Genomic DNA, 12143 nt, shown 5'->3' with positions numbered 1-12143 from the left:
TCCTGCTTTTTCAGGTCCCAAACGATTTCTCAATTTGGAATGAATTAGTCCAAAGGAAGAAAATATTCTTTCTACACCGGCAGAAGAAGCTACTGCTGTTCAAAGTGAGATTATCACTTCAACGGTCTCTGAATCCAAGTACTTAAGTTTTCACCAGTTAACTGATGTGACTGTCTTTAAAACATCATCAGCAAACATATATTTCTTGAATGGTTCACCCTTAGCTCTGAAGTTTATTATAGTTGGCATTATGGAGGGCTGATTGCTGGATGTCCATGTCATAGCCAACTCCTCTTCTTCAGCATTTAAAGTTTGACCCTGGTACCGAGTATTGAGAATATTTGCAAGAAAATGAGCTGGAGATAGTGCTTGTCCCATTCGTTTTTTTAATGCTTGTAGTGTAATTCTGTCATTGCAGATTTCTCTTTTTAAGATCTCACTCGGTTCCTTCCAAATTTCAACGGCATCAGCAATAAAACAGCTATTTCCCTGCATTTGTTCAAGGCTACAGAAATAGGCTTCAGGGTACTCAGCATGTGTTCAACGTTTCTCTTAAGCCCAATGTTGAGAACTTTGGCTGTGACAGTGCCATCTATTTTTTCACAATTTTGTTCACAAACTATCATCAGATTAGGCCAGTTCTTGATACAGTGTTCAGAACAGTCCACTACTGAGTTCCATTGCACGTCTTGTGGGAGCGTTAGCTTGGTTCCTCCCACTTTTTTCAGAGCAGCTGCTGCAAAGTGGTTGTTATGGAAGTATTTTTGCAATTTCAACAACATTAGTCTTTATTTCTGGAACACTGAAGTCTTTGGCTAGGAGGTGCATCAAATGAGCACTGCAACCATATGTTATTAGCTTGGGACTCTCTTTTAAAAAAAATTCTTCTCATCTAGGATACATTTGCGGCATTGTCTGTGACCAAGCTGCGTACTAGACATTTGAATTTTTTTTCCACAGTTTGTTATAGCTTTTACTGCAACTTCTTTAGAAGTATTTTGCTGTGTGAGCATTTCTTGGTGTATCAATTGTTTCTGTAAGGAAGACATTCCCTTCTTCTGTGGTCACACAAGTACATACAACAGGATCATTGTGGACATTGCTCCACCCATTGAGACTCAGGTTAACAATTTCACCCTCTAGACCTTTTGCACACTGCTCAATTTCTCTTTCATACACTTTGTCCAGCAATTTGCCTGCAACATGTGGACTGTATCCTGGTCTTAATGACTGAACCATGTTAATGAAGTGTGGGTTCTCAATCATACAGAAAGGAGAGTTTGTTGCATAAACAAACCGGGCAATTTTTTCATCAATTACCTCTCTTTTTGTAATCTGCTGGTTCTTATCACAAACTTATCTATGGTTGTTTCTGGATGATGGAGATTTTTTTTCTTTTTGCTAGGTGATATACTGTGGCTATATGACATATATGGTGTGACTGAAAAACTGTCATTGGCAGATAACTCTGAAACTATAGAAAATGATGGTGATCTTGAAGGTGGATGGTCTTTGGAATCCTGAAGGGATTGAGGATGGAGTCTCCTAAACAAAATAAGTCAATGCAGTTATTTAATTATTATTACCATACTGCTCATTTAGTATTACTCATTGCATTCACTGACACTCAGTACTACTTTAAAGGTGAAACTGTAAAAGGAAGTTCTGCCTATTTCAGCTATTTATTTTTTATCACAACTGCATCTAAAATGACAGTACCATAGAGTAACAACTACGTTTTTTTGCTCAAACATGAGAATTCAAGAATAGTCCAGAAGGAAGACAGGCAGTCCTTAAGAAAGATCTATGAAATAAAAAAAAGTTTACCAACCTGAAGATCCTGCATGTTCAGACATGCTCCTTTCATCGTCTTCAACGCAGCTTCCTCCTGAGAAGGAACACGTCTCATGATGTTGTTTCATTCGGGCAACTGGGCCTTGCATTTCTTTGTTGCACTGTTTGCATTTTGCACACATGCCTGTCTTACCCACAGGTAGAGGAACTTCATTAAAATATTCCCAAACTGGGTCTCTTTTATGGCTTTCTGCCATTATAGGTTTTCCCTTCTAGTGAGAGAATGGTATGGTAGATCTCAAATCAATGAAGGCTAGCTACACTCAAAGACTTCAAGACTTCTGGAATATGCTGCTCAAACAGTTTCACTTTTGTTTCTACTGCCTGTCCCTCTCTTCTCACATTTATCTCCAGGCTTCTTCCCCTTGTCCAGATCTATTCCGCCCCCAACAATCTTCACTGAACTTTTTGAAACTTGTCACTTTTAGAGAGAGGTAAGGGATTGACTCTATGTACACATATTTGCAGAGGGACAATAGGGTTGAGGTCTGTTATTTCTCACCTCTATATATTAGTTTATTTTAAAACGTTTTTGCTGTTAACAAGCCTGATATCTCTGGAGACACAAATCCACAGTTTGAGAACTGCAAAACTAAGCATCTCTGATGGTTTCTTCTAGACTGAGCACTGAGTCCTATTGGGTAGATAGAAAGATTAACCTAAATAATCTATACAGAAGCCCCTAGAACCCCATAAAATTGGGTCCCTAATCCATGAACTATTGGAACTCGCTTACAAAACTTTTCTTAAACATTACATGAATATAGTGTCTCATACTATAGAATTAGAATTTATAATCCCTATTCCATGATGAGATATCTTTGAGCAATAATGTATCTTAATTAAAACTATCTTTAGATAGGTTTTTTTCCTCAAAAAGCATTTTATTAAACAAATCCGATTTTAAAAAAAAATCTGGTTGTTTTTTTTTAAATCATTGATTTTTATCCACCCTGGCTACAGGCCTGAGTTAGTCCTGGGAAGTGACAGGATGCTCTAGATTTGGGCATCAAAAGTGAAGGAAGGAAAGTGACAGCTCAGCATAGCTGTTGCTTACCTTCATTTAGCTCTGTTGCCTAGACAGAGTGCCTTAAGGAGTTTCTTTGGTTTAAACTAAAGAATAATAAGAAAGTTGTGGCCTCATAGCCAAAAGATTCTAATTTGTCTCTGTCCTTACTGGATCTCTGCCATTCAGAATCTACAGTTTATTGTTCGAGAATTAAAATCAATTTTTCTCATATTGGCCTGTGCAGACTGAATATGTGTATTTGTGCACACCTCATACCATCATGCTGCAAGCACATCTTCAACAGATTATTAGAATATGAAAGCTGTAGTATTTTATAGCATTAGGATTGGCGGTATAAGGATCATGCTGAGAGAGTAACATTTTTTCCTTTTGCATTTTTCTTTTAGGGTTGAGAAGAAAGAGCGAGCCCGCTTAAAGACAGTGAAATTTAATTCCAAAATGAGAGGAGATAAAGGGGTGAGTTTATGAAATGTTAATTACTTTTTTCATTAGCATGGGTGGTAACATGTTTGAGTGACTTATGTATGTGGATTTAACTTTCCTTATTTAATGATAACAGTTAAACATCTGTCAGACAAAACCAGTTTATTCTAAAAATTATTATTTAACAAATGGTAATTTTTAGGGCTGTCAAGTGATTAAAAAAATGTTATCGTGATTAATCACACAATTAAAAAACTTAATCGTGGGATTAATTGCATTGTTAAACAATAATAGAATACCATTTAAATATTCTTGGATATTTTCTCCATTTTCAAATATATTGATTTCAATTACAACACAGAATACAAAGTGTACAGTGCTCACTTTATATTTATTTTTGATTACCAGTATTTGCACTGTAAAAAAACAAAAGAAATAATATTTTTCAATTCACCTAATACAAGTACTGTAATATAATCTCTTTATCATGAAAGTTGAACTTACAAATGTAGAATTATGTACAAAAAAACCTGCATTCAAAAATAAAACAATGTAAAATTTTAGAGCCTGCAAGTCCACTCAGTTGTACTTCTTATTCAGCCAATCCCTCAGACAAACAAGTTTGTTTACAATTGCAGGTGATAATGCTGCCTGCTTCTTGTTTACAATGTCACCTGAAAGTGAGGACAGGATTCTCGTGGCACTGTTCTAGCCGGTGTTGCAAGATATTTACGTGCCAGATGCGCTAAAGATTCACATGTTCCTTTGTGCTTCAACCACCATTCCAGAAGATATGCGTCCATGCTGATGACAAGTTCCACTTGATAACAAATCAAAGCAGTGCGGACCGACGCATGTTCATTTTCGTTATCTGAGTCAGATGCCACCAGAGGAAGGTTGATTTTCTTTTTTGGTGGTTCGGGTTGTGTAGTTTCCACATTGGAGTGTTGCTCTTTTAAGACTTCTGAAAGCAAGCTCCATACCTAGTCCCGCTCAGATTTTGGAAGACATTTCAGATTCTTAAACCTTGGGTCGAGTGCTGTAGCTATCTTTAGAAATCTCACATTGGTACCTTCTTTGCATTTCGTCATATCTCCAGTGAAAGTGTTCTTAAAATGAACAACATGTGCTGGGTCATCATCCGAGATGTCTGTAACAGGAAATATATGGCAGAATGCAGGTAAAACAGAGCAGGGGACACACAATTCTGCCCCAAGGAGTTCAGTCAGAAATGTAATTAACGGTTATTTTTTTAATGAGCGTCATCAGCGTGGAAGCATGTCCTCTGGAATGGTGGCTGAAGCATGAAGCGGCATACAAATGTTTAGCATATCTGGCACGTAAATACCTTGCGACAAAAGTGCCATGCCAAATGCCTGTTCTGACTTTCGGGTGACGTAAATAAGAAGAGGGCAGCATTATCTCCTGTAAATGTAAACAAACTTATTTGTCTTAGCGATTGGCTGAACAAGAAGTAGGAGTGAGTGGACTTGTAGGCTGTGAAGTTTTACATAAATCTACCTTTGTAAGTTGCACTTTCATGACAAAAAGATTGCACTACAGTACTTGTATGAGGTGAATTCAAAAATACTATTTCTTTTATCATCTTTACAATGCAAATATTTGTAAGCAAAAATAATATACACTTTGATTTCAATTAAAACACAGAATACAATATATATGAAAATGTAGAAAAACATCCAAAATATGCGATTAATCACGATTAATTAATTTTTTTAATAGTAATTACTTTTTTTGAGTTAGGAGTGAATGTTTTTGCTAATAATATAGTATACAGAGAGAGCCATAAATAGAAATGGTCCTATATGGTGATAAATTAATGCCAAAAAACAATTTGTGTAGTATTTGAAAGTTATGGGTCATTAATGTGGACCAGAGCCTTAATGGTCTCTTTTGGGGAGAGAGTGACTTTGCTCCTTCATTTTAAAAAATGGCTACCCTATACAGTATTTTTTTTTAATAATGAAGAAGTCTAAACATTTTTTGTCAGTAGGTCTGTCTGAGGATAATAAACCTACATTTTGAGTCACTTAAGGATTATGTGAGAGAGATTCTCACTGTCAGTTAAATGTTAACCTAGAGTTTTTGTTATTGGTTCATCAGAAACTGAAGGGTAGTTTATGTATGTCAAAGACTGTTGTTTTAGAGGAACAAATGGTAAAAATTCACCCTGAGGTGGTAATTAGGAAACTAGTGTTTCACCAAATTATTACAAATGCTCAGAAAACAGAATTATAATGCATAATAGTATCAGGAAGAATCTGTTACTACTATTTTTAAAATAGCCTAACCATTTTTCAAATTTTAGAATATAATTATATTCTGCAATGATTTTGATAATTTTGAGCTCTGAGTGAATCATAGAATCGTAAAACTGGAAGGAACTACAAGAGGTCATGTAGTCCAGTCCCCTGCACTCATGGCAGGACTAAGCATTATCTGGACCATCCCTGACAGGTGTTTGTCTAACCTGCTCTTAAAAACCTCCAATGATGGAGATTCCACAACCTCCCTAGACAATTTATTCCAATGCTTAACCACCCTGACAGGAAGTTTTTCCTAACGTCCAACCTAAACTGCCCTTGCTGCAATTTAAACCCATTGCTTCTTGTCCTATCCTCAGAGGTTAAGAACAACAATTTTTCCTCCCTCCTCCTTGTAAAAACCTTTTATGTACTTGAAAACTGTTATCATGGCCCCTCTCAGTCTCCTCTTCTTGAGACTAAACAAACCCTACTTTTTCAGTCTTCCCTCACTGATCATGTTTTCTAGACCTTTAATCATTTTTGTTGTTCTTCTCTGGACTTTCTCCAACTTGTCCACATCTTCCCTAAATACTCCAGTTTTACAGTCAAATCAAACCCCGTAAAATAGGGATTGTAACAGATGTTTCCAGATCTTCTACAACTACTGATATGCTAATAAGCATAGCTAAAATACATTTTCAGTTTAAGGACTTATCTAAATTACTAATCTGTTGACATTTTAGCCAAAATATGCTTCATAATTTTTGGAAATAAATACACTAGTTCAAATAAATACACTACAATCATTTTAAAAGTGGAGAGAGCTAATGCAGTAATATCCAGAGTAGGCTACTGCTATAGATCCCAAAGATTTCTTTTTAATTGTGTTTACTTAGTAAATTAGATATAATCATTTCCTTTATATGGTTTCTATAAATACACAGAATCAAATTGAAGGGACAAGGTAATAAGAATATGAATATATAGTCCTGATAAAGTAAGACTTATCTTTTGTTGAACCAACTTCTGCTTTCTTTTATTACATGGTTCCTGTCAGCAGATGCAATGTGCCTTTCATGGGTATTTGTAAGATAGCTTGGTGTACCGTTAGGTATATCTTCAACTGAGCAAATTCAAAAGAATTTTGTTTAATCAGCGCTTTCAAAAGAGCAGTTTAAACAGTGCCTGTTTGGGTACCTGCTTACTAGATAATGCATGCTATGCCCATGTTACATATTGAAAGTTTTAATTAGTTGTATTAATAGTAAAATGCACCTGAATGTGTATCTGCATTTTTGCACATAATCTGTTTTAGATGGAAACAAATACCTTTAGTGACTTTCTGACGGCCAAATTTAATACTGCCTTGAGACTTACTTGGATCGTTGTTTATATTTTTTCAGTTTGTACATGCAAAATTACATATTGGAATATTATACCATGCCAACTGAGGGTGCAGTAATTTTTATATATTTTGAATTTACTATTTAATTTTATAGCATTTAACATTTTACCATTGAGCAGGTTACTTTTTTTTACAGTGATAAAGTTATACATTAATCTTCAGGTTTTTCACGTTACTTGTAACTGACATCCTCAACCTGTGATAGTCGCAAAAGGAACATTCTTAGACATTTAAATATTTGTTGTGATTGTTTTTAATTAAATTAGAATAATTTTGCAAAACATTACCATACAGCATATTCCTTGAGAAGATAATCGCATGTTTTTGTAACTTGTCTACCATAAAATTGTAAACAGTTAACTGAATTAACTATGTATTTAAATCATAGTCTTGTATGTTGACTGTAACAGAGTTTGTACACAGTCACTGTGTACTAACACAGCACCAAAAATATGCATGAAATACTGAGTGGAAAAACAAACTACGCTTGCCATTGATAGAGAACTGCATTTCTTTCTCTATAATAACATTTCCTGTTCCAAGCACTCATTAATCTTAAGCTGTTCATAGTCTTTTGCTTCAGCTGCAAATTTTAATATTTCAGTTTCTCTTTAAAATACCCTTAGTATCTCACTGTAAGGTCTGGGCTACACTATTCGCGTAGCTGAAGTCGAAGTATCTTAGTTTGACTTACCTGACTGTCCTCACGGTGGCGAGTCAACCACGGCAGCTCCCCCGTCAACTCCGCTTACTCCTCCTGCCGAGGTGGAGTATAGGCGTCAATTCGGAGATCGATTTATCGCGTCTAGACAAGACGCGATAAATCAATCCCCAATATATCGATCACTACCCGCCGATCTGGCGGATAGTGAAGACTTAGCCTAATTGTCATGTGGGTGTTTTCCCCCAATGTAACTGCATGAAAGATATCTACCTGCAGTATTTTACATATGTATTATATTATACTACTTTGACATTTTCAAATATCATGTATCAACAATCCTTACTTAAAGGATTTTATGTAATGATAAAGTAAATGTTGCAGCCCTAAATATAATATTGAGAGAAAACATTAAAATGCCAATTCATTTATTCTAAGGAAAACTGAGAAACTGGAGCATGCATGATTATCATTTTTCTTCTCTATTCTTTTAATATACACATTTATCTCATTTTGCTTGTGCTGCTTCTGTTTTTAACAAATTCTTTTTTGTGTAATCTATCCATCATTTGCATTGGGTTTATGAAATATTTATAAAATTAATGTGTCTACAATTAATAAGCAATTCTCTCTAGCCTTTATAATCATATCTTTTTTAAAAAATCATCTTTTGGCTAATGTTTTATTTAAAATCAGTACATTATTACTATTTATTTTGCAATGAAACTGACTCTGACCATTACACATGCAGTATATGAAATTATTGTTAAATGGTTTTAAATCAATAAAATTTACTATAGAGGAAGTCAAATCAAAGATTAGTTTTAATCAAATATTTTTAAAAGGTATCTAAACAAAAATGAGTATTCTGCCAGAAGTGCATTAAAAGCACCACTGCGTTGATCTAATTGTCAAAGATAGCTAAATCTTTCTGCCTTATTTGACTTGCACCAAAATTTTGTCAGAGCTTTCCATAACGTTCTTCTTTTGAAGTTGAGACATTTTGTCTGACTTATGCTCCATGGTGGCCTTTGCCCTTGTGCTGCAGTTGCATTTGTTACGTGAAACCTCCGATTATGGAAATCCATGTTACATGCTTGGTGTACGTGGTTGTGAGATCTAGGGTTAATTTCAATTTTAAGAATGATTGCTAGACCTCTATGCTGAAGTAGCAATGACTTGCTGCCATCAGCTTTGGTCCTCCTGAGCTTCAGTACCTTAGCCAGAATCCTGCCCATACCACCTGTAGTTCATGCAAACATACGATTGGTTAGGTGCCAGTTCTCGTGCCCATATGTCTGGATGATACTTCTCACAGCTGAATACCAGTTTTGCTAGTCACTGATGCCAACCAGTTAAGAGGTTTTATGAACTTCCTAATTAATATTTTTAGTGCTGTTTTTTCCAGAACTCTCCCTTCTCTGGCAGGCCTTAGTGTGCTCCACTGGTACCATATGCCTTTTTTGCACCTGGTAATATTTAAACAACAAAATACATTATTTTAACAGTGGCAGTGATGACATCAGTTCATCCTCCAGCATCTGTCATTGCTAAACAAGTCTGTGTTAAAGCAGATGGCCGGAAAGGCTGTGAACATTGTAGTAGAGTGCAAACTACATGAGACACTGCAGGCATTCACTGAATAAGTGCCAAGCTCCTCATTGTGCTGGTTCTGCACTAGCCCTGAAAAAAGAGCACAGCAAGTCAAAGAAGCACAGCGCTGCCTGACCCCCTAATTGCGGCTGTATCTCCTTCCCCATGGAGTAATTGTAGGGAAGAAAAAAGCACTTTGTACATGTTTCTTCCAATAAGACTTACCTTCATCTGGATCACATTGTGATTAAGGGAGGGTAAGGTCAAACTGGATAAAATATGATGGACAAAGCATATTGCAGTTATGCTATAGATTCTAGAAATAACTATTAATAGAATCCTTATAGCAAGAACTGAAAATCAGTACTTTCTTTTGAAGAATTTACTTTGAAAAATGGCTCTATAGAAATGGCATTGTGTTGCTCCATGCTTCTGGCACAGTGTCCATATCACATGTTTTTAATTTAGAAATAAACTCTGCAAACTCAGCCACTCCTTTCACATCATCACCAGTAACAGAAGTTCTGCAGGCCAGATGAAGCACACTGACTGATTATTAAACAGGTCACTTAATGATACAGGGAGCAGTTGTGTACAGTAAGAAGGTTCCATTTTAATATAGCCACTTTCCAGAATAGAACTACGCTGTAAGGATGGGAGGTTGTTATCATATTTTCAGCAGTGGACATCACCAATTTTAGTTAAATCTATGTTGCCATCTTCCACATACAGTGTACATAAAGGTGTATATTCATCTCATTTGTAAAGTAGCCTAGGATTGTAATAATAGCTTGAGCTCAAATGGAAAAAAATTGTGATTAAAAAAAAATCCTCACTAAATCAGGATAAAACATCTGAGCTGTACAAATCCTTCAGCATCAATACCAGAATTCCTAATTCTTGCTGAATACCATCCTGAGCTTTGCAGTGTCTGATTTCTAAAATGTCAGTTCCACCCCTATGCCCCATCCCCACAATGCTGAAGAAAAATTAACAATCTGAATAATGAAATAAGTAAGTGTTAAGAATGGACCTTGGCACTGGGATGTGGACTTTCCCACTGCAATGTTCATTTCTTGCCATGAATTTGTGAGGAATTGCTGATGCAGAAGAATTAAGGAAAATGCAGAGATTTTTTTTTAAAGTGATGATGAATGTTTTAAGTGAGCAAAACTATTGTTTTTTGTAAAATTGTTGTTTTCACTACTCTTTTTTCTGGAAGTAGTATCAGCATTTAATTATTTTGCTTTCATATACATTGGCTGTCGTTCAAATATTTAGTTGTGCCTTTGCAAGCAGATAATGCTGTGAATACCTGGTTACCCCTGTACTAGCTAATATCTGTGACTTCCTCCATTCTGTTTATCAAATGGTTTTTACTTTTGATGGTTTTAGCAGCCTACTGGCCCTCACTTTTTTCTCTTCGCAAAGGATCTGAATTATGAAGCATAAGGCCACAGATGATAAACCATGGAGACCAGCTTTCCCATTCTTTTCCAATTGCAAAATATGGAGGGTTTGAGCATAATCAAAAGCCCACTCTATTTCTGATGAGCTGGGGTGATGATGTTAAATTAAAATATAAACTGCATCATGTGGTTATAGGAGTCAGCTTCCACAAAGCTGCTGGGGCTGGGCCTTTGTACACACAGACATTAGACACCCTTTGTTTTGCCCCTCCTTCTCTTCTTCAGCAGTCATTCAATGACAAGCGTAAAAAGAACCTCTTTTCCCGAAAATTTCCCTTCTACAAGAACAAGGACCAGAGTGAGCAAGAAACCAGTGATATTGACCGTAAGTATGTGGAATCCAGTGGAGAGAAAAACATACACACACCGAAGGGCCTGCTAGCTTCCAGTAGGGTGTTACCTTGGAGACAGTTTCAAGAGCTGCAACAGGTTAATGGAACTCAAACAATGTGAATGACAAAACAGCCTTTTAAATCAATAAATTGATCCATGTGCTGTTACAGTGCATCCTAACTGTTCTTGGAATCCAAGAGCAGCCTTGTTCATAGTGAACTGGATGGGACTGTGGGATGATGATTGTGTGTGTAATTGGAGGTGATAACTAAGTTCTGTTACTCTGTTAATTGTACCTTATCAATAACTTCATAAAGAGAGTGCACTGCTGTAAAACTGTTAGATTATAAATGAACTATAACCAGTCACTTTAGACTCATTCTTTGACATTTGTTCTATTTTAATCTTTAATTTTAATGCTGTCCTAATTTTAAGGGTGTTTCTTTAATTCTTTATTGCCTTCATTGGAAAAAAGTATTTTTGAAACAGAAATCTTATTTTTACAATAAAAATAAAGTTGATTTTTCAGATCTTACCTACTATAAGATCCCTCTGCCTTTGCATCAGTGATAACACTTCAGCTGCTAGCCATTTTAAATCCTAGGAGCTGACTGTGAAAAAACTTTCTGTAGATCTATGTCTCCCTGTAATGTTCTTGAAACTGTCTCTTACCGTAGCGCCAGTTTTATACATTACTGACAGTTATTTTTTTTTTTGTGATTATCTTTTTATTGCTTGCCCTCTGGGGACTACTCTACAGGAGATCCCTGACGACATGGGATCAAAAGGCCTGAGTAAGTGATCAAAATACGCCCAAGTTATATTTAACCTCCATCTGTAAAGTTAATTTTTATAGATCCATTTTAAGACTGGTGGTATTGCTCTGCGGACGTAAGGAGGTTAATTATTTCAAAGTATTCTATAGAATTTTCTTAATTTGTAACATTCTTGGGTTTTATCTTTTAAGATCTTCCTACTTCATTTAATTCAGGTGACAATCACTTTTTATTTTTGGTTTAGAAGCTTACGCAAAGATACTGTATGTCACAGATAATGACTGCTCTCTCTGAACTAGTTAATGTATCTTTTCTAGTACGTCATTTATATT

General features: G+C 35.8%; 1 protein-coding gene across 37 annotated transcripts in view; it reads left to right on the top strand.

The window, feature by feature from the left end:
• Positions 1–12143, top strand: part of DLG1 (discs large MAGUK scaffold protein 1) — a 428909-nt gene that overhangs the window by 365670 nt on the left and 51096 nt on the right. For 19 of the 37 annotated variants that reach the window (XM_074963286.1, XM_074963276.1, XM_074963269.1 and 16 more), the window contains 2 exons: positions 3271–3340; positions 10928–11027. In XM_074963286.1, coding sequence (XP_074819387.1) covers positions 3271–3340; positions 10928–11027 — 170 coding nt within the window. Of the gene's footprint in view, positions 1–3270; positions 3341–10927; positions 11028–11795; positions 11830–12143 lie in introns of all 37 variants that reach the window. The other 18 variants (XM_074963285.1, XM_074963281.1, XM_074963274.1 and 15 more) reach the window with 2 other exon arrangements.

The sequence above is a fragment of the Natator depressus genome, chromosome 9 (genome assembly GCF_965152275.1).
Source record: "Natator depressus isolate rNatDep1 chromosome 9, rNatDep2.hap1, whole genome shotgun sequence".
Taxonomy (NCBI): Eukaryota; Metazoa; Chordata; order Testudines; family Cheloniidae; genus Natator; species Natator depressus.
The sequence above is the reverse complement of the archived record's forward strand: the minus strand, read 5'-3'. Positions and strand labels throughout refer to the sequence as shown.